The sequence below is a fragment of the Homarus americanus genome, unplaced genomic scaffold (assembly GCF_018991925.1).
Source record: "Homarus americanus isolate GMGI-L3 unplaced genomic scaffold, GMGI_Hamer_2.0 scaffold51859, whole genome shotgun sequence".
NCBI lineage: Eukaryota > Metazoa > Arthropoda > Malacostraca > Decapoda > Nephropidae > Homarus > Homarus americanus.
Window position 1 is genome coordinate 18,115,371 of NW_024711292.1, and position 26,854 is coordinate 18,142,224.

Consider the following 26,854-nt stretch of genomic DNA (forward strand, 5'->3'; position numbering starts at 1 on the left):
CCGGTCAAGTCTGGTCAAGTGGGTTCTGACGGAAACCCTGAAATGAACTCACTGTTAGCTCTAGTTTACTTTACCACTGCCCTATCTAACCCTGTCTGAGATCGAATGAGACTTACTTGTTATACTGCAATAGCGCAGCTCAGGTGACTAGGCCACGTGACTATTTCTGTGACGGACGCGCAGGGAGGTCTTGTTTGTCTGAATGCTCCCCGTGACTGAGGACCAGCCAGCGTCGCGTCTCCTCTCAAGGCGTTAGCTTAGGCCTACGTGACATATTTTCCGCCTAACTAATAACTCCTTGGGACACCCATAACATTATTCAGACTGATAAACGATCTATAATAATTTCAAATTCAATAATAGTCCCTTAACTTCATGAATCGCATCATTATTAATTCGGCAAATTACATTTAATATCATATAGGCCTAGTTCCACAACTTCTCGCTATGTGCGGGGAGCGCTCTCTTCCCTCAGACGACCTTGAACGCTCAGTATCGCTAATGGCGGGGCATTTGAAATTACTCTGAAATTTCTGAATATTACAATCGACCCCCCTAAAAAAAGACAGCACTGTCCTCATGTGCTGAGAAAACATACATACGACCCCCCTAAAAATTTGTTCTAAGAAACTGCATCTTACCCCTTTTGCTAAACGCAGCATTCCCGTCTTCTCCACTTCTCTCTCCCGCTAACATTCGACCCCCCTAAAAAAAACAGCACTGTCCTCATGTGCTGAAAGAACAACTTAGAAGCCACCAACACCTGGGTCATGCCTCTCACCACTCTTACAGCTGTCGGCAACACTATCACACCCTCAGGCATCCAACCTCCATCCTCTATGGTTAGAGGTTCAATCACTACTTCTTTGTTAGCTACCTGGCTTAATGAGGGAACACATACTGACAGCAACCGAGTACTCCGTGGAGGAATGGTTGGTCTCTTCTTCCTCTCTGTCGTACAATACCCCAGGCTGATGGCCTCTATTGCCCATAACTGCCTAACCTCATGCAAGCAATTTTCCCACTGAGCGGTGCTCCTGGCTTCCCTGCACAAGTGATACATGTGCGGCCAGATCTCCGCAACCTCCCCCAGCACATTCATCCCCAACAACCCAACATGTGATTGCCCCTTACCCTGGGTCTCAATCCCTGGACAAACCAACATCCCCACATCAGTGACTTCCACCCCACATACGACCATAGTGACCCGAATACACCCCACACACGGCACTGGAAACCCTGACGCCCCTTTTACCCTTATTCGAGTGGGCTGCAACACCACGCCTGCAGGCTCCAACTCCCGACGGTAGAAAAGTTCATCAATTAACGACACTTCTGCCCCAGTATCTGCTAAACCCCACATTTCACGACCCGCTACCAGCACCGAAACCTTAGGACACTCTGCTTTCAGCCTTAAGGTACCTTCTGTTGTGATTAAATTTGTCATGCGAACCACGCTTGACCATGGGTCCGCTCTCTCTTGATTCATAACATCGCCGGTGGAATCTATTGGTGAGGCCAGAAACGGTTGGCGGGGACTGCCTGGCCTTGACCATTTCCCGACCGCCAGTTCCGATTGTTATTTCCAACTCGATACTGGCCATTGGCCACGTATCCCCTTGGGACACTCTCCTGGTCCGGACCTGTTCGTGCAATTGAAACTGAGGTGGCCCTCTTGTCCACACGCATAGCACATCGGGAGAATCGAGCCTCCAGCCTGCGGCTCGTTCTCTCTTCCTTTAGTCAGCGGTACCTCCCTCAAAGCCTCTCGTTTTTGTTCCGCCTCTCTCAGCCCCGTGATCCACTCGTCTAGACCACGGTGAGGATACTTCTTGATCTCCTCCAATAACCACATACGGCTTTATTCCTCCTTGAGCCCCCGAGTGATTGCATCTCCCAACAGGGCCTTATCATATTTATGACCATGGTGGTTCAACTCATCGTTTAAATCGAGCATAGCATCATAATATTCAAGAAGCGTTTCGTTGCTCCTTTGTTTCCGATTCATCACCTTCTGAATGGCGTTGTACGTGGCCGTCTGCCCGCCGTATTGCTGCTTCAAATAACAAGTTAATTCGTCTACGGTTTCCCAGTCTCTGCGTGCATTGTATACGCGATCTGCCGCAGGCCCCGCAAGATGCCTTATTATGAATTGGATTCGACTGACTTCGTCTCCGTCTAGCAGCTTGAGGGTTCGGTCAACCTCTCTTAACCACTTCCCTACCTCTATTCCTGGCCTACCGTCGAACTTAGACATGGTCAACCCAGCCCCGAGACTAGTTCCCTCTCTACTATTGTGTCTCCTCATCTCCCACATTGTCTCATCGTGCTGTATTTGATACTGTGTCTTTACCCTATCTAGTGCATCCCCCAACAGAACTAGGTGTTGTTGATGTCCCTTCTCAAACTGTTGCAATTGTGTGTGGTGCTCCCCCCTTAACTGTTGTACATATACTCCATACTCCCCCCTGATTTCGTTCGCCCATGCCTGACATTCCGCATTGATCTTCCCTTCTAACTGTTCCAATCGTTCCTGGTACTCTCCCCGGATTTTCCCCTCTAGCTACCCAATACGTTCCATGAACTCTTCTCTCAACTGTACCAACCCCGGGCTGTCTCTCCTTTTCTCCGAGTAACCCCGCACCGTCAACCACAACAAACCCATTCCCACGGCGAGCATGAGTAGAGTTGGGGTCACACTCTCTACCGTTTCCATCCACTCCATGATTACGCTCATTATCCCAACCACAGAACTATCAGTCACGAAATAAAAATAACCACGCTCTGCTACCATTTGTAACCGGTCGGAATTTACTGGACTTTATTTTCTCACTTGACTTGGGGTTTATTAAAGATTATTAGATGGTAATGGCAGTGGAAGCGCCCCTTTGAGAAAAATCCCGAACCAGCACAAGAACACTTAAATCTACTAAACAAAATGAATTGTCCATGACCCGTGGAAGGATAGCGTCTGTGACTGGGATGAATGAGACACACTGTAAAATTTAGACACTTATATTCCCTCCAACACTACAAACAGAATCAAATAATGGTACACCAATATGCGCACCTCTTAACTTGAACTTAAAACACTACTCTGGGGAATAAAAGTTATACATGATATAGAAATTATTAGAAACTCAGGCAACAATAAATTTGAAGTATTAAGAAATGTTGCTTGCACACATGAAACAGGCCTTAAGGGCTTTCACAAAATAATATCAGTCACTTAGGAAATGGTATTAAAAATAAGAAATTAAATACTCTACCATGAATAGGCCTTAAGGGCTTTCAACAAAATAATATCAGTCACTGAGGGAATGGTAATAAAAAATAAGAAATTAAATACTCTACAATGAATAGGCCTTAAGGACTTTCAACAAAATAATATCAGTCACTGAGGAAATGGTAATAAAAAATAAGAAATTAAATACTCTACAATGAATAGGCCTTAAGGGCTTTCAACAAAATAATATCAGTCACTGAGGAAATGGTAATAAAAAATAAAAAATTAAATACCCTACAATGAATAGGCCTTAAGGGCACTCAACAAAATTATATCACCCCAACAGATGCACACTTCCTAACCTAACTTAACCACTACTCTGGGGAACAAAGGTTATACCTGAGATCAGAATTATGAAGAAAAATTAGATGCATTAAAAGAATCAACTCACAGTATCACTCTGGTTCCACTTAATGACACAAACATTCAAAAAGCAATACTATCAAAATTATTTAAGAAATATTAAACTACACACGTCAAGATAATATCAGTAACTGAGAAATGGTATTAACTATCCCCAAATATATTCACTATTATTAATATGTTACTGGGTCCACCAATACTCGTGAACCATGCTCCACCCAACTCAACATACACCCGTAATAAGGGAGATAAAATGTTCCTCTAGGTATCTCCTAGAGTCCTAGACTCATGGTCTCAGTGTGTGACCATTAATTTACTCAGATAGCCTCAGTGTACTCCCAGTGCGTCCATAAAGCGGAAGGGAGTGAGCCAATCAGACCTTGTACAGTTGAGAGAAGCTTTAGCTTCCCGTTAGCAAGAGGGTTTCACTAAGCTGCTCGAGACATGTGGTGTTGTGAGCCGAGGTAGAGGAGAGCTGCTGACCCAACGATCGTCCCGTCGTCAGCTGGGCACCCAGACGGCTAGATTCCCTCAAGAGATCCTTTGATACCCCGCTAAACAGTGACAGGCCTACACTGATCGGTCCAATGGCGACAATCGCCACCCTCAATCATCAACGGCAGTCTCAAACGGCAGTCAATCTCTCGCAGTCAAACTCCGGTCAACTCTGGTCAAGTGGGTTCTGACGGAAACCCTGAAATGAACTCACTGTTAGCTCTAGTTTACTTTACCACTGCCCTATCTAACCCTGTCTGAGATCGAATGAGACTTACTTGTTATACTGCAATAGCGCAGCACAGGTGACTAGGCCACGTGACTATTTCTGTGACGGACGCGCAGGGAGGTCTTGTTTGTCTGAATGCTCCCCGTGACTGAGGACCAGCCAGCGTCGCGTCTCCTCTCAAGGCGTTAGCTTAGGCCTACGTGACATATTTTCCGCCTAACTAATAACTCCTTGGGACACCCGTAACATTATTCAGACTGATAAACGATCTATAATAATTTCAAATTCAATAATAGTCCCTTAACTTCATGAATCGCATCATTATTAATTCGGCAAATTACATTTAATATCACTTAGGCCTAGTTCCACAACCTCTCGCTATGGCGGGGAGCGCTCTCTTCCCTCAGACGACCTTGAACGCTCAGTATCGCTAATGGCGGGGCATTTGAAATTTCTGAATATTACATATATATATATATATATATATATATATATATATATATATATATATATATATATATATATATATATATATATATATATATATATATATATATATATATATATATATATATATATATATATATATATATATATATATTAGTTCTTGAATTGATAAGTGGCAGGGCTGAAGTAAACACTTTGTTGGTTTTGCTTTATTGTAGAAAAATATAGTTTCACAGGTACTGAGTTCAGTTGAGAGTATATTGTACCTTCTCTGCTAAGAAAAGTGTCTTAGTGCACTTATAGGAGAACACTTAAGTGAGGTGATCACTGGGTAACAAGTGATATGAGTCTCCTGTCACTGACCCAGGGAGAGAGAACGAACAGGCCTCAAAGAGGAAACGCGTGAGATATGTTGCTGCTGACATGCGCTGACCTCAGCCTGCCCTTGCTTGCTCCCCGAAGAAAATGTCACCTCAGCAATGCATGACATGTACACTACTGAGTCATGGTTGAAAAACTTAGTGAATAACCACTTAGTCATTGTTGAATAACTTAGTGAATAGTTTGGTATTATACATTTGGGTAAATATTTATATAATACAAATGGTGATGTTACAACAGTAAAGTAAGTGAGATGCAATACCAGGAGAATGCATGTAAAGGGCGTTTAGGACCTTTAAGAGCTTTGGCATGGAAGGGAAATGGCGCAGGTATTCCTATTTTAAGGATAGTTTATATCAGTACTATACGTTCAGTTATTGACTGTGCAGCTCATCCACGCTGGTTTAACTCCATGCAATTTGTGAAGGACTTCAGGTTATTATAGAGAAATGTAAAAAAACATAAAATTTTGTTGATAGTAAAAGTGCATTAGAAGCTTTGCAGAGTAAAAATACATGTAACTTTCATATTGTTAATATCTGTAAACGACTGGTCCTAGTAATGTAAGAAATGGAATGTACTGTGCAGTTTGTATGGATTCCATCACATGTGGGGATTTATGTAAATGAAATGGCTGGCAAATTGGCCAAAAAGCTGCAGAAAAAGATGTATATAGATATTGTTAGCATTGTAAGTATTAGAACGATAAAGAGGGAAATGAAAAGAAAAAGAGAGGAATGGGAAAAAGCAAGAAGAGAAGTGATTGCCATAAGTAGCGAGAGTTTTCAGCACTATTTGTATGTTTTACAAAACACCAGTGTAACTTACGGGACTAACTTACCATCTGTTAACACTGTTATAGTGAGACTAAGATTGAGGTAAAAATATTACTGGCAGATCAGTGGAGGGGCGGGTCAACCTTGTCAACTGTGTCATCTTAGAGATGAACATACACTACAACATTATGTATTAGGATGTGAAAAAAATCCAGCCAAACAGGAGCAGTGAGATCACTACTTTAAAGAAACAATTTTGTTGGGTAATTAATAATGACAATTTTTAAATAATTCTTGCAATGTATACAAATTTTGCTCCTTGATTATGACATTTAACTTTGCATAAGATTATATTGTCTGTTCTTTTAATGTAGTAGGTACAGTGTTCATGTCAAAATTAACTATTTCATTGATGTAAAATTAATTATTGTATTGTTATAACATTTATAACATTTTGTAAGCCCAGAAGGGGATGGCAAAGGTGAGGGTAGGGGTAGTATACTTGTCATGGTTTTGGGGTGGATCGGTGGTAAGTATGAGTAAATTATATTATATAAAGATAATAATATGTCATATTTCTTATTTCTTACCGTAGAGTCCGATACCTTCACACTGATTACTTACAGGAGATTATGGCATATCTACGTAGAAGTTCACTCCACCACTCGACATTCCATGATTTATACTTGATAAATGATGATTTAATGAATTCATTTAATTTTCAACATCCATCTAAGTTATTGGTTATACTATGTCATAACCAATCAGTCATTACCTTTAGTAATAATAAGATAGGATCACAGATACGGGCAGATAATTGCACTTACATTTATTTGTCAAGCTTCCATACAATGATTTACAATTTGCATGGATATATGATTTACTCACGTTCACGCTGTAATAAAATTAATCTTCTAAAACAGGGAATTTCCAACTTGGGGACACATGTGATTACCCTACTGTGGTGTGACTTAACAGAGCCTTAATTCTTCAAGTGATACATTTACTGCCAGCCTGGATTGCTTTTGTTGCAACCAGGCTTCATCACAAGAACTTCTTCCCACGGCCATAACAACAAAAAGGTACTCTTGGGTTACCACACATAGTCTCGCGTCACTGACAGTCACTGTGGACGGTTGTTGCGGCAAGTAGAACTGGTAAGCGTGACTTGAATTAACCATTAGGTGCAATAGACCAGCCTGGATTGCTTTTGTCGCAACCAGGCTTCCACACGTGATATTTCCATGGGGATAACAAACCTAGGTTAACACACTTAGTCTCGTGTCGATCACGGTCACGGTAGACGGGTGTCGTGCAGGAGAACTCTGTAAGCGTGAATTAATTAACCATTTACTGTAGGTTTGATAGGCCAGCCTGGATTGCTCTTGTCGCAACCAGGCATCCACACGTGATATTTCCACGGGGATAACAACCTAGGTTAACACGCTTAGTCTCGTGTCGACGACGGTTCACAGGACGGAGTGGCGGTGGAGGACTCTGTGTGGTGTGGTGTCCCGCCCCCTTTCAGGAGGGAGAGGATGGAGACGACGTCTTAACTAACCCATGGCTCAGGGGATACTACTCAAAATGAGGTTTTTGGGTGTGAAGCGATGAACAGTACAACACTGTTCCACTGCCCACCCCCCCTAAAGGCTGGCTAACATACACTAATTGAAAAATACATGTCCCAGTTATGCCTCGCCGGGCGTCTTATCTCTGGTAAAACAAACTTTGGAGTTGGTTGCGTGGGTAAGCCTAACGCAACCCATGACAATACTACCCTGTCCTTTTGATGTAATAGTTTTTTTTATTGTCAATAAAATATTTCAATTTCAATTTCAACAAAACCTTCTCCAACACCTGGGCACGATGGATGTGAGAATGAGCGGAATGAGGCTTGTCATCTCGAAATGGTTTCAGATTCTTCGTTCATTTTTCAGATTGCATACTGCTTATAGCGTTCGAAAAAATTTTGGTGAGATTACATACACTGATGCCCATCCTCTGACTCCTCACCTTGTCCAGAGTGCAGCGATGCCCATACCCTCTCTCCGAGTCGATAAAGGAGTGGGTTTTCGATACGGAATTTTCTTGTTATTTAATACGTTGTAGGGGTATCGAGATATTAAAGTTGTCTAGCACTCAGGATGGAAGGAAACTCTAATGTGGTTTTCTTGTATAATATATATATATATAAGTTATATGATAGACAGTCTGGTGCTGGAGATGCCGTGTGGTGGGGAGCAGCTCAGTAGAAGACGTTCGGGAGTATCGTGTTGAAGGAGGTAGATGTGCAGGAGCTTCGTTAGAGAAGGTGTTGCCTGTTGCTGGCCTCCTGGTTGAATGAATTGTTAACAGCGTGGAGCTTGCTGGAGGAGATGTTGCTTGTTCAAGAAATATGGTCAGAATGAATCTCAAGGGAGAGACAGAGCTTATATACCCCGCAGCAGCCGCTATGAGTCATGGTGGGAAAACCCGAGAAGTAGCCGGTGAATAGTTTCGTTGCTAAGATACGGTAACATCTGGGGACAGCTCTCGCCTGGTTGCTAGGGCAGGCGGCACATTGGAATGCGGATACGCTTGGTGGTGGGCTGTTACGCAGTTGTAGTGGAAAATTCCACTACAATACTCCCCCTCCCCTCCAGGCGCGGCGGGATGCTGGATGTTGTCCGGGTTGTGTCCCACACATAACACATACCGGGCAGGTGTATGTACGACTCGACCGCTACGTGTAACAACTCCGTCCAGTGACACAAAACCTGTGGGAGAATTAGGAGGAGAAAGAGGGTTTGGGATTAGAGGAGGTTGTACAAGCAATGGTTGTACATGAGGGTGAAAAGAGGGTGCCCAGAAATGTCGTGGGTGTGGTGTTGCTGCCGGTGGTAACTGCGGGTGGACTGGTGCAGGCGTAGTTTGTTGATGGTGCTGCTGGGCTGGGGGCCCGACGGGTAAGGCGGCCGGTTTGACTCTGTCTATGCTGACGGTGTCATGTCTGCCATTCCGGATAATTGTCAGGAACTTTGCAGAACGGGTAACCACCTGGAAGGGTCCATCGTAGGGGCGTTGTAGTGGGTTGCGGTGAGCATCATGCCTGACGAAAACATACTCGGCTGTGAGTAGTGCAGGAGGGATGTGTTCAGGGCGCCGAGTAGGCTGGCGTGGAGCAGTAGCTCTGAATGCAGAAACTGCTTGTCGTAGCTTTTGGAGTAAGTCGTGACGAAAGGCTGGAGTGGTTTGGTTGGGATCAGGAGGGAGTGAGAAATCCCCGGGTAGCCGAAGGGGCTCGCCTAGTGTCAGATCTGCTGGGCTACAATCCATATCCTCCTTGTGTGACGCACGGATGCCGAGGAGCACTAAGGGAAGCGCATCAGTCCAGCTGTAAGGGTCGTGCTGTGCCTTGAGTGCGTCCTTCAGCTGCCGGTGAAAACGTTCTACCATGCCGTTGGCTTGAGGGTGGTATGCTGTAGTGCGTTGTCTAGACGTGCCGAGGAACTGTAGGAGGTGCTGCCAGAGTTGTGACTCAAACTGTACTCCTCGGTCAGTGATTACGGTTGCTGGGGGGCCAAAACGGGAAACCCAACCGGACATGAAGGCGCGGACAGTAGTCTCTGCTGTAGCGTTGGGCATGGGAATTGCTTCTGTCCACCTGGTGAAACGGTCGATGCAGGTGAAGATGTAGGTGCTACCGTAGGATGATGGTAGAGGTCCCACGATGTCGAGGTGAACTACTTGAAAACGGCCTTTGGGAATAGGAAAAGCTTGTAAGGGGGCCCGTATGTGACGATGTATTTTGGAGGACTGGCAGGCCAGGCACTGGGCAGCCCATTTCTTAGTATCAGACTTGATGCCGGGCCAGACGACACGTTGCGTGAGGAGGCGCTGGGAGGCCCGCACACCCGGGTGGCTGAGACCATGGATGCGGTCGAAAACAGCGCGGCGGTGGACGTGAGGCACGAACGGTCTAGGCTGTCCACAGGATACGTCGCACCACAATTTTATCTTTGTGCCAGGAACAGGGAGTTCTTGGAGTATGAGGCCTGAGGGGGATGTCTTGTATGCTGCCAGGTCTTCGTCTTTCTCTTGAGCCGCGGCTAGCTGCCCATAATCAATGGGTGGAGATGAGGGAAGAATGGTGGATATACAACGAGAGAGGGCGTCGGCGATCTCGTTGTGGCTGCCTTTAATGTGTTGGACGTCGCTGGAGAACTCCGAGATGTAAGCCAAGTGGCGCAGGACACGAGGTGTATGTGACTGGGAAGCTGAAGCGAAGGCGTGGACGAGGGGCTTGTGATCAGTGAAGATGGTGAACTGACGGGCCTCGAGGAAGTGTTGGAAATGTCTGACAGCCAAGTATATGGCCAGGAGTTCTCGATCAAAAGCGCTGTACTTGAGGTGTGGTGGTTGAAGCCGTTGTGAGAAGAAAGCAACGGGCATGAAAGTTCCGTTGATCTCCTGCTGTAAGACGGCGCCCACTGCAGTAGAAGAAGCGTCTGTTGTGAGAGTGGTCCGGGCGTTAGGTGCGGGGTGGGCCAGGAGGGTGAGGCGTGTGATGTGCTGTTTGATAGTGGTGAATGCCGTAGTAGCCTCTTGAGTCCACATGAGAGACTTGTGAGACTTCTTTGGGCGTCCCTTGAGAAGGTCGTGTAGGGGGGCTAGGACGGTGGCAGCTTTGTCAATGAAGTGGTGGTAGTAGTTGACTAAACCCAGGAACTCCCGGAGTTTCTTCGCCGTTTCAGGTTTGGGGAACTCCCTAATCGCGGTTATTTTCTGTGGTAGGGGTTGTATGCCACTGGGCGAGACTCTGTGACCGAGGAAATCGATGGCCGAGGTTCCAAAGACGCAATTAGCAGGATGAACTTTCATGTTGTTGTTCTGCAGGCGTTGGAGAAGGAGTTGTAGGTGGTGGTGGTGCTCGGCAGGCGTCGAAGATGCGACGAGGATGTCGTCAATGTAGACGGTGACAAAATCGAGGTCGCGAAGCATATGGTCCATGAACCTCTGGAAAGTCTGTGCTGCATTGCGTAAGCCAAAACTCATGAAAGTGTACTCGAAGAGTCCGAACGGAGTGGTGATGGCTGTCTTCTGGGTATCTGCCGGCGCTACTGGGATCTGGTGGAAGGCACGCTCCAAGTCGATCTTCGAGAAGATAGTCTTGCCATGAAGTTTGTGGTGAAAGTCCTGGACATGCGGAATAGGGTACCTGTCAGGTTTGGTGACGAGATTCAGGGCTCTGTAGTCGCCACACACCCTCCACTCGCCGGGTGTTCGCTTAGGAACCATGTGAAGAGGCGATGCCCAGGGACTCCTTGAAGGGCGAATGATGCCGTCTTGCAGTAGTTTGTTGAATTCTGCTTTTGCTGTGTACAGGAGCTCAGGGCGCAGGCGGCGAGGGCGTGAAAAGACTGGTGGTCCTTTGGTTTCGATGTGGTGGAAAATTCCCGACGTAGGTGGTGGGGGTAGGGAGACTCGGGGTGAGAAAAGCTCCTTGAATTCGTCGAGCAGGGAGGAGAACTCGTTGGAAGGCGCAAGACAGGTGATAGCGTCCGTGTGTCTGGCACGAGAACCCTGGATCTTGCGTGCTGTAGGCTCATGAATGAGGCATAGATGACTTGGTTTGACGCCGAGCTTGTGGAAGGTGAGGAAGTCGAAACCAAGGATGGGTTGAGACACGTCTGCTATCACGAATAACCAACGCAGAGCCTTGGGCAGACCGAGGTCTAAGGCGAGGGTGCGTACGCCGTAGGAGGCGATGGAGGTACCGTTGGCAGCGAACAGGTCATACGAGGGTTGCTTTGACTTGTCTCGTAGTGAGGGAGGGATGAGGCTGACAGATGAACCGGTGTCAATGAGGAACGTCTTGCCGGAGGTGCGGTCGGTGACGCGCAGTAATGAGACGCCTGGAGGGACGGAGGCCGAGGCGTCTACCAGCCTCCGGTGTTGCCGTTTCCCGAATAGGTGCAATAGGGCTCACAGTTTCGAGCATAGCGGCCGAAAGTCTGGTGATACCAGCAGAGGGTAAATTTGTTGTGCTGGGGGTAGGCTGCTGTGTGTCGGAACTTGTAGGGCGTAGTGTGTGAGTCAGGAACCGGCGCAGCAGCGGGTATGGAGGAGCAGAACTGCTCAATGGTGTCCATCCTGCGGTTCAAAATTTGCAACAGGTCCTTGATGTCTTGTGAGGTATTGCTCGGCTGAGGGGTGTTGACCCGGCTTACAAGTTCGATGGTAGGTACTGTTGTGACCGTGGCGGCAAGGGGTGCAGCAGCGCATTCGTTAAAAATTCTATCTGCCGCGGTTGCATATAGTTCCGGTGTCGTAGAGTAATCTACTGCGGACAGGATGTTGCGTACTTCTGTGGGTAGTTTTTGTGCGTGAAGCTGGCGCAGGATAGAGTCGGGGAGTCTGTCCGTGTGACGGGAGTTCAGCCGACACATCTCCTCCCATAGACGTCCCGGGGTTGAGTTCCCGAGGGAGGTAGAGGATAGATCTTGCAGGAGATTGGGGCTGGTCTGTTGATAACACGTCTTCAAGGCAGCCCGCAGGGTAGCGAATTTGTTGTGATCTGGAGGGTTGGAAATGGTTTGTGAGACCCGCGTGGCCACTTCCGTGGGTAAGGCACAAAGCAGGGCGCAATACTTTTGTCCGTCGGTAGCTCGTGAACCGGCGAGGGCTGCTTCCACATGGTCGAGCCAGTCCTCGACGTTGTGGTTGAAAATCGGCAGAGAGATCCGTTCGTCCTCCATCCCGTGTGAATGCTTATCTCCGGGAGTCACCATTGTAGGGGTATCGAGATATTAAAGTTGTCTAGCACTCAGGATGGAAGGAAACTCTAATGTGGTTTTCTTGTATAATATATATATATATAAGTTATATGATAGACAGTCTGGTGCTGGAGATGCCGTGTGGTGGGGAGCAGCTCAGTAGAAGACGTTCGGGAGTATCGTGTTGAAGGAGGTAGATGTGCAGGAGCTTCGTTAGAGAAGGTGTTGCCTGTTGCTGGCCTCCTGGTTGAATGAATTGTTAACAGCGTGGAGCTTGCTGGAGGAGATGTTGCTTGTTCAAGAAATATGGTCAGAATGAATCTCAAGGGAGAGACAGAGCTTATATACCCCGCAGCAGCCGCTATGAGTCATGGTGGGAAAACCCGAGAAGTAGCCGGTGAATAGTTTCGTTGCTAAGATACGGTAACATCTGGGGACAGCTCTCGCCTGGTTGCTAGGGCAGGCGGCACATTGGAATGCGGATACGCTTGGTGGTGGGCTGTTACGCAGTTGTAGTGGAAAATTCCACTACAACGTACTAGCCCCAGGCTCCAAAGTCTTTAGAAGAGGAGATCATCCCCACCTGACCCAAAATGCTATCAAACAGGGAGGTACTACCGCCTGGGAAGATATTGGAAGCATAATGTGTTGTCTAATGGTAGACCCTTCCGCCATATGGGCATCATGAAAATTGTGACCAAGTCCCAGGTTGCTGACTTGACTTTCTGCCTCATTTACACACAATTGCAGGGTTTCCATTGTTTCTCTTACTTTGACAGCACAAAATACATACTGTATAAAAAAAGTGTATATTGTTTCTCATTATTGATTTTATTATTATTATTATTATTATTATTATTATTATTATTATTATTATTATTATTATTATTATTATTATTATTATTTTTATTATTATTATTATTATTATTATTATTATTATTATTATTATTATATATTTTTATTTAATATTTATTCTAATTTTTATTTATTATTATTATTACATTATTATTATTATTATTATTATTATTATTATTATTATTATTATTATTATTATTATATTTTCGCCTCCAGGCCCTGATCTGGGTCATTGATTTTGATTTTGCCGCTTGCAGCGGCTACTTTATTGTGCACCCCACACTCATCCTGTGAGCGGTAGCGCAAAAGGATTACAGAGTAGGGTTTACAAAGGGTCATAATAATTAACCCCCGTTGTCAGGATATTATGGCACTGAATGTTACACAGTATTTCATTTACATAATTTGTTTAGTTCTATACATAAAGGGTAACTTATTCACAAATGCGTGAGTACAGGCGTGTGAGGCAGTATGTCTGGCCTCACACTTTGTGATTCACATTTACGTGGGAGGTATTCAAGCACATTGCGTATTTGGTTCTGTACATGAGAACTGATATAGTTACTAAGTGCAAAACAGTGGATACAATCTTAATATGTCGGCTATCTTGCCATTAGAGATGAAGTGTTGTGCCATTTCACACATTGACCTGTGTCTGGTGGGCTAATCCCGCAAAAATTAAAAAATAATCGAATAGACAGGTCGAGAGACCTGTGAAAACTGGTGTTCTCTGTCATATAATGCCATCTAATTGTACGGTGTTTCGGTGTAATTCTTTGTTCAGACGAGAGGGAAATATACACTTCCATACATTTCCTAAAGATGAAGAAAAAGTACTGCTAATGATTGGATCTGCTCGGTGGCACTGAAAAGGGTGGCCAGAGGTTGACAGAATATGCAGTCCATTGTAGAAATATTTTTTTAACTAATGAATATAAATTGTATATATTTTTCTTAAGTTTGCAATACATTTAGCACTAGCGATTCTGAAAATAATTTCAAAATCAAATAAATCTCTGCGCCCTGGTAGTGTTGTGTAATGAATTGGAAATTCTGTCAGCCTTTGGCAATGAGTTTTCAGGGCCTTTCTCCTTCTCCCCTCTCCCTCTCCTCTTCTCCCATACTTCCTCTCCTTTTCTCCCCACTCCCTCTCCTCTTCTTCCCACTCCTCCTGTAGGTAACTGTACATATAGTTATACTTTACCTATCGCTAGATGCACTTATTTAAATTGTAACATAGAAGGGTCACACTTACCTGTATATACACCACACATTCACCTCTACCTGCACGGCTTACTCCACAACCACCCAAACTACTCGTTATCAACAAGGCAACGAAGTAAACAAAGAGACAGAAGTTGGTTCCTGATTGGCGGAAAACCTTGTCGGCTTTTGAGGGCCAGGTGATGTCTCTTCTGGGCACCCAGGGCCAGTCAGTTCAGCTTTCAACACCACAAGCGGCTACTTATCTCTCCCTGTTTCTCTGTCGTGCAATGATCCACTGTTCCAGCACTAACCTGTACACGGGGAATCTACTGGCCATCTAGTATAACGTGTATTAGTACTGCTGAGTACATTAATTTTCACCCTTGTATATATGTTTTTTGTGTTTGTTTAGGATAAGTGTATTATATTTAAAAATCACTTGCATATTTTTCCTGTCCTATTACTTATACTGTGTTGGGTACTGTCCTGTCAACCATGAGGGTGGTATCTACTATTTCAATTAAACCCACTAATGCTGTATAACTAATCCTTCAGTAAAAAGTCCCTTGTAAAGTTTACAACATAAACAGATTGTCACTTGTTACGTAATTTGGCATGAGTTAAAAGGTATAATGACTAAATTATTTCAACCAAAAAGCCCCTAGACCCACACAGGTAAAGAAATTACTTAAATTTTGAGATTAAAATAAACGTAAACATTAAAGTAAAGTAACTTGAGACATTTGCCTCCTTGATTGCTCAGTTTCCGTAACAAAATATTGAAATAGATTGTTTTCCTTTTAACCTTCCTTCTCCTACTACTGAATATTCTCCCCTGCACTGAATTGTGTCCTTAGCTAAAGTTATATGCGAGATTAGACACTCTATTATTTTTTCTATGAGTTACTGGGATAACACAGTGCAATATCTGGAACCATAAAATTTTATGTTTGCGCTTCCTGTGAGCGGTAGCGCAAAAGGATTACAGAGTAGATTTCATAAGGGGTCTGTATAACTAACCCCCGTGGTCAGGATATTATGGCAGTGGATGTTACAGAGAATAACAAATAAATTCTTTGTTTAGTTCTGTACATAAAGGTAACTTATTCGCAACTGCATGTGTACAGGAGTGTGAGGCAATATGTCTGGTCGCACACTTTGTTACTCACATTTGCGTGAGAGGTATTCAAGCACAAGGTGTGTGTTTGGTTCCATACATGGGAAATGATCTCGATAAGACCACACTGGAAACACTGGACCACCTTAGCTTTCGTCTTTATTCAAGACATCGTGGATCTACAGGAGAAATGGGAAAAGATATAACTACGGAGTGCAAAAAAAGTTGATACAATCTTGATATGTCGGCTATCTTGTATTTAGAGATTGTGTTGTGCCATTTCACATACAATGTGCTTGGACGTAGTGTTCGAATGTGTGGCCATATGTTGACCACACACACTTTACATTTAGTTTTGTTCATATCTGCTGGAAAACATACTGCCAGAGGTACTTATATCCTAACCTTTAGCCTAGCGGTTACAACATCTTGTAATCTAGTGGTTGTGTTACTTGCTCCATATACATGTTTCACTTGATGCATCTCATCTTGGTGAACAATGGATTGACTAGTGTCTGTTTGCACTTGTCTGCTTTCCTCAAATTCATCAGTAAGTTCCTTCCTAATTACAGTTTTAAGTGTTATTTTTGACAGACCTAGATTGTATTCAACAGTGTCTTTGTTAGACGCGAGTTTGGCGAGGGCATCAACTCTCTCGTGTTTTATGAGGCCTATGTGAGAGGGGATTCACAACAGTTTGATCATGACACCCCGGTCAACAAGGTACGCATATTTGTGTCTGGCTTCAGAGACAAGCACGTGACAACTTAAGTTGAGGGTGTCAAGGGGAAGTAGGCAGGATAAAGAATCGGTGATTATGAGACTGTCAGTGACAGTGGTTTCAATAAATTTAATGACTGTGAGTATGGCAACTAATTCATTTTGCAGTGGATGCCCAGTTGTTAATTCTAACTCCTTTCTCAATTGTATTACTGTTAGGTTGAGTTACAACGATAGCGCTTCCAGCCCTCCCACAGGCGGTGTTAAGTGATCCATCAGTGTAGATGGTTGGTGTGATATTATCATCAGTCTGTTCAAGAGCTCTAACTTTGGCAGGGTGTTGGAGATAAATAATTTGTATAATTAATCTTTAAGGCGGATATATTTGTAGAGTGATATCGAAGGGAACTGTCCGCCAGGGTAGAAGGAAGTGCTCCTGTGTCTCGACTTTGTACAGATGGTCTAGCTAGTCCAAACATCTTCATATGTGTAGCTTTAGTATGGATCCATTTAGATTCACCAGTCCCATGGTTCATACATTCTAGCAATTTTAAGGAAGCAATGTTATCAGGATCACCACGCAAAAGCCTCAGGGCTATCTTAACGTGGACTTCAATTATTCTATCTTTAACACTGAGTATACTTAGTTCTTCCTCATATTAAGTACTTTAGTGCTCATGGGGCATCCTAGGACAATTCGGAGGGCTTTATTTTGCATTTTTTCGAGTTTGTCAATACCTTTCCCACCACGATGGATCTCGGCTGGTGCGTGTTAATCTATCGGATATTGTATAGCACTAACTGCATTGTTTTAACAATTCTAATATTACCACCATAATGTGGGCTGTACCCGCTACACTTCTAAGAGGTTTCAGTCTGTCGGTACATTGGCGGGTTAGCTGCTGTGTGGCAGGTAAGGTACAAGGGATGGAAACACCAAGATGTTTAAAAGAAGAGACGGTCAATAGTGTTGTTTCCTATCTTGAACTTGGCGGGGCCGCGTTTGCTGTTACTAGGTTGTTTGTTGAACACCTTAGTTTTCTCAGTGTAGACAATAAGACCGAGGTTCTCGCAGGCTGCGTGTACATAGTCCAGGGTGGTTTGCATTTCACGGTAAGTTTTAGTATGTATAAGAATATTATCAGCATAGCTGATATTTCTGGGGCTGTCTGATATTCAATATAATAATACATAATAACATTGAACAAAGTGGGACTAAGTTCTCCACCTTGGAAGGTGCCAAGTAGCATATCTTTAACTTCACTTTTGTAACCTTGAAATAGTGCAGCAGCTCTTCTGTTAGTGAGGTAACCACTTATCTAGTGTAACATCCGACCTCCTATATAGATTTTGTCTAGTTCGTACAATATAAGTTGCCTATTGGCAATATCAAATGCAGCTTTTAGAACAAGAAATTTGGTGTATCTTGTATCTTTCGTCACCATGTACAGTTAAAAGTGTAGTGATGCAATTATGTACACCTTTACCATGAGTGAAGACATTTATGTTAGGGGACATGTGTTCTCTGATTCTATGTAAGAGTCTGCTAAGAACCATCCTCCTAAAGGGTTTACACAGGCAGCTGGTTAGTGGTATGGGACGAAAAACATCAGGCTGTATCGTCATCACTGACTTATGTCCATAAAGGCATCAGTAAAACTGTTACCAGTATCACTGTTTTACTCTGTGTGGACAGGAGTTCCTGGTAGATCTTGAGTTGCCATTGCTGCTGCTGCTCTATGTTGGTGGTGTTCTGTTTCTGTAAAGCAACGCAGAGGCTCTTTATCGTATTAGTTTGAGCTGCAAATTGAGCTTTGCGTTTTTAATTTATTTTTACAAATCATTGATTTCTTCATTATGTGCGTGTTCACGGGGTGTGTTGGCAGCTACCTATTGTGTCAGTACGTCTGTGTTGCGTTGACTGCTGGTGATGATCCAGGACCTTTAGTGGGGAGGATGGGCCACGGGTTGGCCATTGGGGATTTCTTTACAGCAGGAGTGATTCTTGAGACCTGCCTGGGTGGCGGGTCTGGACACCGAGAGGGGTGTAGGAGCTCTAGGACAGCCAGGGTGCCATACAGGAACTCCATTTGTTTTGCAGTTTATACACCTCTGTTGAATGGTTCCCCCTTGATCAACTGTATCTCTGCAAGTCTGTATTGCATATTGTCGTGAGCAGAGACCACACCACGACTTGGTAGGGGGAGGGGCATACTCGGGCCACATGGCCTCAGTGTTGACACTTGTAACACCTTCGGGTAGGAGGCTGATAGTTACCTTCAGAGTCCGATAAGCCATGGACGTGCAGGGTCTTGGGTGGGCCCCCGAGCCAATCCAGTCTGCAATGGTTCTCCTCGCCACTAACATAAAGGGAATAACCATGAAACATCTGTTTATAAGGGGTGAAAGGTAGGGGAAGGAGTGTGGGAGTCTACCTGATGACTTTAGCAAAGCCTTGCCCACCCGCGCGTGGGTTGACTTCCTCTTCTATAGGCCTTGCCAGGCTCTGCGCTGTGATAGTGAGCCATGGACATTAGATTACGCGAGGAGCCGGCTGAGGTGACGTTGTCAGGCATTGTCCCTCAGCCTTTGAAGCCAATTCCACCTGTTACTGCCAACACCCTGGTGTGCGCGATTCCAAATTCCCTAGGATCAATGGCACACCCCCTCCTCCCTCCCTGTGGCACAAAGGCACGTCACGAGGTGTGTGCGAGTCGTACTGGCAGCGCATACAGCTGTAACACCAGTTAGTTACAAATTAATCTCCTTCGTAATTATTGTTGAAAACTCGTCTCATTCATCAGAGCTCCGGTGCCACATGTAGGAAATCGCCACAAAAGTGTGGAACATTACTCCTACAGGCAACTGTACATGATGATTGGAAGAAAGAAGGAAGGCAAGCCAGGTGACCCGGCCTAAGTGAGGTAGAAAGTAAAAGCCGACACTCGTAACACGGAGGAGGAAGGATCCAGGCATCCCTGAAGCCACGACTATGCAACTGGCGACTCGCGGGCCAAATCCGGCCCTTGGGTCACTTTTAGTTGACCCTGTGTTTGATTCTGAGCAATCATAAAGAAAATATTAACCCTCTCGTTGTCCCAGTTCATACAAGTCGAACTTGTTGACATCCAATCACCACATGTTGACATCCAATCATCAGATGACCTGCGACAGTCAATGCAGTCTGTGGAATGTGTAAAATTCTGGACTAAGGAAATCAGCCAGGAGACTTCCACTGTTTATCCTAATATTTGGCTCAACATATACGTGTGGGTGTTCATCCTCGCATATGAATGCCATCGAAACAAACAATCAGCATGGGGGAACACAAACAGTCAGCATGGGGGAACACAAACAGTCAGCATGGGGGAACACAAACAGTCAGCATGAGGGAACACAAACAGTCAGCATGGGGGAACACAAACAGTCAGCATGGGGGACAACAAACAGTCAGCATGGGGGAACACAAACAGTCAGCATGGGGGAACACAAACAGTCAGCATGAGGGAACACAAACAGTCAGCATGGGGGAACACAAACAGTCAGCATCTCCATCATTGTCTACGCATCGCTCTAACTACTTAAGAGTCAAACTTTGCTACTCTCCTAAGATCCAAGAAGTGTAATTTTTCCCATTAGAAGAGAAATATACCAAAGGCTTACAGATATGTAGCCTATTAGATGATAAACGGTACTTGTCACACATACATAATCAAAGACAGAAAAATATGAGAATAGATGTATTTCAGTGACTTGCTGAGTATGGCCTATCCACAATGTGTTAATTTCTGCATTTATTGTTGTCAATTGCATCGTTATGTATATTTAAATGTATAAATTCTGTTCAAAGATAATTTAAGCTGTTTATTGTTGCTTCTATGTTTGTGTAAGTGCTTAGATCAGAAATAGGAAGTCGATTTCAATTTCAAAACATGGCCCTCATTCTAAAGAAGTTGAATAGCCCTGTCTTAAGCCCTTCCAAAGCATGGTGGAAGCATTTCCCTGGCTGGCTACTGTGTATAGCCTACTACCGACCTCGTCATTGATATATGATTTCCAATTATCTCGAGTTCTCTTAATTTTCAACTGTCATTGGAGAATAAAAAAAAAAGACTTCAAAATTATTTACCTTGTAAAAATTACTCCGATCCACTTTGTTTAAAGAATCCAATGGCGTATTGAATTCGCGAACCACGATCTGTGTCCTAAGTGTCAGTGGTCAGCAAAATGTGCGATTCTGAGAACTCTTCCTCTTGGGGTGGCGGTTGATGATATAGAATGGTTATACGACCATGGTCGTTGACTTGCTACCCCATAATCGTATAACGCTAATTTTATTTTGCAGTGTTTGACAACAAAATTTCTTCTGTTTAAGAAAATGTTTAACAAATTGAGACATGCCTACAGCTCTCTTGACAGGTTGGACTTAGCAAGTAGTTATTCACATATCCAGACAAAGTATTTTTATACAACAAATCATCATTGTTTGTTTTATATAAACTTTAGCTGTAATACTCAAGGCCAAGTAGGCCAGCTGCAAGCTTACTTGCTGGTACAGTAATACACTGGCCTCGAACACCCACCCAGGGGTGTCAATACTTTGGATTGTGACTGTACACCTTCTAATCGACCATCTTCGTCTTATCGCAATATTTATTGATTCTTCGCAGGGCCAGATTCAGGAGTGGGCAAAGTGGGCAGCTGCCCAGGGGCCTCCACATATTATAATATTTCATTTATTTGTTTATTCATTTGGATTATTTTTATTTTCATTCTTTAAAATTTATGTTTATCTATTCCATAACGTAAAACTATGTTCAGCAAGAAGCGTGATAGAAATTAGGCTAGCTACTTCTTGAAATTCATGAATATCTGGTTTTCCTATATTTTTAATGAATGCTATTGTTTGTGTTGCTAATAATATATTTAGAATTCCACAAATATATATTGATTAAAAATTAACTACATGGAATAACGAAATTGAGATTAAAAAAAAACAAATAAAATATTTCTTTCATTATCACTTCCATTACGAATGCCAACAGGGCGCTGTGTTTGTTGACAGTCGGTCGGAGGGGGTTGGGTCGTGCAGCATCTGCACATCGGTTGTCATGTGTCTGTCGGTTAAAGAGGAGACTTGCGTCGCCCATGATTCGTGAACTTCCCACGAGTAGACATAAACATGTCTGGCAGATGTAAAATGAGAGAGAAAATTGTCATGTGTGCTTGTTAAGTGAAGTCGTCGCCGCTCAGTAATGAATGATCTTTTCAGTTGTCATTTCCAAAAACTTTGCAGCTGCCAGGTCACGTAAAGTGCCTGGTCTGTAAATAAAGGTAATGTTTATTTTCTATTTTGCAATTGATCAATGTTTGTGTTCAATATATCCATTATCCATGGTCGATGGTAGTTATTTTTATTAAAATTCTTGTTTTTTCTAACATGTTCATGCTTTTGTTATAATTTTATCAAATTCATTAAATTGTTTATTTGTTTTAGTATTGGATGCAAAACTTCAATTTTATTTATAGTTGAGTTAATACTTATTCTGAAGCTATCTGACCTTGGACTTAAAGAAGCCTATACATGCATTCTTGGACAGAACCATTATTTGAGTAAAGGTCTATCTGATTAATAATGCAAAGAATCATCTTTCTGTAATAACTAATAATATATTCTTTTCTGTGAAGTCTCTTGAAAATTTTTGACATGTGCGGTAGTAGCTATATCAGGGCTGGTCGACTTGAAACCACATGAATGACTCCAGTCATGTCTCACTTTTGTGTGTGTATGTGTTGGAACTTTGTACACTATCAATAAATATACAGTTAATTAAAAATTTCTCAATGTTCTAATTTCCTCAATATAACTGCATATGGCTTCAAATTTCTCCAAAGAAGTGTTCAAATTTCAAAATTTTCCCGGGGGGGGCTTACAGTGCCCCCCGGAACTCCCAGATGTTTAGGCTCGCTTCACTCGCCACCCCACCCTCTTGGGTAGTTATAATGAGGGGGGCCTCCACAAAGAGGCTGCCCATGGGCCTCCACAGGTCTAAATCCGGCACTGATTCTTCGTTGTCCAGCGCACTAGTATTTTAGCAATATCTCATTGTTATTACTTTTGGGCGCTTTGATAGATTTTGTTGTCCATGATGTGAAATCCTAACCTAACAACTGCTGTGGGTATTGAGGGGGAAGCGAAACAATATTAAAATAATAGTTGTGGCTTTATTAGCGTTCATGAATACACCTTAGTTATATTATGGAATGTTTTACCGTAATAACAAATACACATATACAACATACCTCTTACTTATAGAGCAATGAACACCCCATTATAAAATAAAATTTACTTATAAATGTAACCTCTCTCTCTAAAAAAAAATAATTCACAAATTCAGGAGTAATTTAAAGAAACACAGATCCTGTTTTATTAACAGTAGACTCATGAAACGACTACACAGTGTAAGATTATTGTGGCATAGTCGACGTATTGTACGATGATCCATTATACATTGCACACTATTCACAACCTGTAATTCTTACCCATTGATCATTGTACTGGCATATTAGTTTGAAAGTATATATATATATATATATATATATATATATATATATATATATATATATATATATATGTGTGTGTGTGTGTGTGTGTGTGTGTGTGTGTGTGTGTGGCAATTTGAATATCTATCGCTTTTTATTTAAAAAAATAATATTTACAACACAGAATAAGTTGCATATTGCGTAGTATAAAGAAGATTAATCCCACATTTGACTTCGTGTATAAGACTTTTCTATTTCAGTAACAAATAAGACAAGTTTCAAACATGTAACACAGCACTTACGAGATAAACACTTTGTCTGGAACTTCACTACACTATGCCAAGTTTTACGCGCTTTTCCCCTGAAGGTCATAAGCCAGTTCGTTGATAAACTCTTTGTAGATCAACGGATCCATGTTCTTTGCTGTAAAGTAAAGTACAACAAGTTAACAACGGCCTTAACACATCCATGAGTGCTGTGTTTATAGTAAAAAAAATAAAAGTATGTAAGTGTAGATTAATATACCTAAATACTTAACTTTTCATACAACCTTATCAAAAGTGCTTAATAAGATCGAGGAGAAAACTGACCTAACTGGTAGAGGAAGAACCAGTCACCAATCGCGCACTTGTCAGCAATATATTCTACAGTGTCTCCTGTAGAGAGGCGAGACCTGACCCTCAGCAGTATCCGCCTCACCGCCGGAACGAAGGTAATGCTGCGGTACACCAGCCCCACAGCTGAGAACACTGCCACGATGATGAACCTGACAACACACAATAACCAGACTCACCAAACATACACCACAAAATTGACTCTCCGGTTGGTTTATTTTGTTAGTTATTTTACAAGTTCAATTGAGGAGTAAATTATTTCAGCATATTTGTGTAAATAATGATAAAGATTTAAAAGCCATTATTAACAGATATATAAACGTAAAAAAAAATTATACGGGATACATTCATTTGTTGAGAATTTATCACTGTTACACTAAATAGGAATAATTGCCGATTAACGATAACTTCTCGTGGATTTCTTTTTTTTTTGAGTAGCCATGCACGATCATGTAGAATTGTAGATGATCAAAATCAAAATGCATGTTTTTGATACAGAACCTAACTTAACCTAATCTAAACTTCTCTAACCTACTTTTGGTATAAATTGGCTATCTTAGGATAGTAAACGACGTCTTAAATGAAACAGAGCAAATTATGTCAATTACGAATTAATTTTCATTAAGTTGTAGCAGTAAAAACAAAAACGCTATCCCTATACGGCAGAAACGTCAGTTGCTTTTCAAAGCTTAATCGGCGATTATCCTTGTTTAGCTTAACATCACCATTAATTTTTATTGTACAAGTACAAAACAAAAGAAAAAAGAAATCAACATAGTAAGTCAGCTTTAAATAGCTTCATACTCACCAGAACCAGAGGAAAATGAAGATCTTTTCGCTGACAACATTAAGAGGAAGCACACAGAGGCCATCGAATTTCTCGCGAGTGGCAGAAGCACCAAACTTAGTGAAGGTACACTTGGCCACCTTGGGGAACACCTCGTCCATGGGATCATGGCGCGACCCTAACTGCTGCTCACTGAAGTCAACTACGCGAGAACCATATGTCGTGAATTCATAGCCCAGGAACCTAGAATATTAAATATTTATGACTAACTATGATAATCGCAACATTAGTACCGCTCATTTTCTTCAATATTCAGATCTTTGAAAAGTAACGTGTGACTGAAATGTACTGTACTTCCATTCTTTCATTTTCAGGCAAAATTATTTTTATATGTGCAAGTTTTCGCTTCACAAGCATACACATACCTGTCAGTGAAGTAGATCTGGCCGATGATGTTGATAAAATTTAAAATTTCACAAAATATGAATTTAAACATGTACAGGTTCTGCTTGTTTAGGTTAATACGGAAGTAGCTGACCAACATTTTCTTGCGGGTCATCTTGGCGTCTTCGTCCAAGATTGGAGAATGGAGGTCTGTCACCAACATCTTCACTTTACCACCTTCCCACATCTTCCATAAGTACCGAGGAATGTAGAACATGAGGGCCTGAAACAAGTCATGGGGATATCTTCGAATTATTGAGATTTTAGATACGTAATAAGGTTTAGAAATACCTTCTTTTTTCACTTAAAATTATCTATTATACATCCATTCATACTAGTTTTAAACCTCTGCTGCATCATGTGTCACATTAGGCCTAACCGGACCCACAACAGTCCCTAACCAGCCCGCTAAAACAGGCCAGCTGTCCTCCTCGTCAGTCCCATTTTATATCGTCACCAGTCTTGTTTAGCTTTACTTCACACTAGACCTAGGCATCACAAGTCAGTTCACGTCAGATTCACCTCATTTATAAAGTAATCTCTGACCGAATCCCATATTCTCAGTGCCCATTCTCGCATCAAGTTAACCTAGCTAAGGGTATCAATTGTCACTCGTTTTTCAAACCTCGACAATACACTAAACAGTAAAATCATTTACGTCTCTCCCGGACACTTATTTATAATTGTGAAGAAGCCAGCCTTCACATATTAACTTAAGGACATAACAACTAACGAGCAACATTAACAGTCCACAAACATTAAAATATCAAATAAGTAATAAACGTTGGCAAAGACTTGTGTTGAGTGAATTGTAAAATCTCTCTCTCTCTCTCTCTCTCTCTCTCTCTTGCCTGTCAAAACAACTTCCTCTTTAGGTATAGTCATTAAATCCCATTCTAATCACCAAACGTTTTATTAGAGTTAACCTATTGACCTCCTATAAAGGATGTGGCGGCCTAAGGGTCGCTGGTCCGCTCCCAGACCACCTCTAGTTCACCCAACTGTGAATGGAAATCTAACTATGCAGTTAGGGAGGTGAAGATGATCGAGAGCATTGTCAGTCACACTCCCTCCTTGTGTACCAATGGAAAGCCTTAGTCTACTCTACAGTGTGCTCTGTTCGTAATTCCTTTAATGGTACCCACTTTCAATGACCTCCCATAAATCTTTTGCCGTAAATCCAACACAATCTATTTTTGTCACCTTTAAAAAAATAAATAAATGAGAATTGCAATGTATTACTCACCTGTAAGTATAAGAAGAGTGCAACCCACTGATAATACTTGTGATGCTTAACCTCAAGCTTCACTTTTTGGCCGGGGATTGCATCAGAAGCGACACCCGGGTGAGCCACATCCAAGCCCGTCACGCCCCCCGTCAAGGAAGGGATGGTGTGGGTGTAGTGGATCCAGCAGTACGTGTCCATGATATTTTGGTCTACACCCTCTACCAGACAGTCGATGGGGTCACCAAAGTACTGTCTCTGTGTTATCAATAAACTAAACGCCACCAATATGAACATCGTTGCCTTGTAGTGAAGCCTGAAAATATTATTGTCGATGTGAATGGAATCTATTTTCATAAGATTCTGAATACTGGAGAATACATCATGCATGGTGGCGGTTTGTGTTTAACTAAGACACTAGCACAAAATATTTGGAGTCAGCAGTCACCCTTCTCGGGCGGACGGCGGAATGATACTCCTGTTGTAGTGCGTGATGGTCACTGGGTTAAGTGCCTTCACTACACACAGGAAACGCTTCCCAGAACATTTCTGAATACAAAATTTGACTAGTTTTTAATTTAAAATATATGAGAAAAGCGTATATAAAG

At 42.8% G+C, this 26,854-nt stretch overlaps 1 protein-coding gene across 1 annotated transcript; it reads right to left on the bottom strand.

Annotated features, from left to right (window-relative positions):
- Positions 1-22,838: 22,838 nt before the first annotated feature.
- Positions 22,839-26,739, bottom strand: LOC121854391 (innexin inx2-like). Its single transcript, XM_042349092.1, has 5 exons — positions 26,268-26,739; positions 25,003-25,244; positions 24,599-24,820; positions 23,767-23,942; positions 22,839-23,599 (listed from the first exon to the last, which is right to left on the bottom strand). The coding sequence occupies exons 1-5, from the start codon at positions 26,634-26,636 to the stop codon at positions 23,523-23,525; spliced, it is 1,086 nt and encodes a 361-aa protein (XP_042205026.1). The 5' UTR covers positions 26,637-26,739; the 3' UTR covers positions 22,839-23,522.
- Positions 26,740-26,854: the final 115 nt, after the last annotated feature.

What these genes read in the sequence shown, in the direction of transcription:
- LOC121854391 (XM_042349092.1), bottom strand. Translation starts at nt 26,636, where the DNA reads ATGCATGATGTATTCTCCAGTATTCAGAATCTTATGAAAATAGATTCC. An exon ending in CAGATCTACTTCACTGACAG is followed by an intron (nt 24,821 to 25,002) that starts GTATGTGTATGC and finishes TTAATATTCTAG; the next exon opens with GTTCCTGGGCTATGAATTCA. An exon ending in TTCATTTTCCTCTGGTTCTG is followed by an intron (nt 23,943 to 24,598) that starts GTGAGTATGAAG and finishes GTGTGTTGTCAG; the next exon opens with GTTCATCATCGTGGCAGTGT.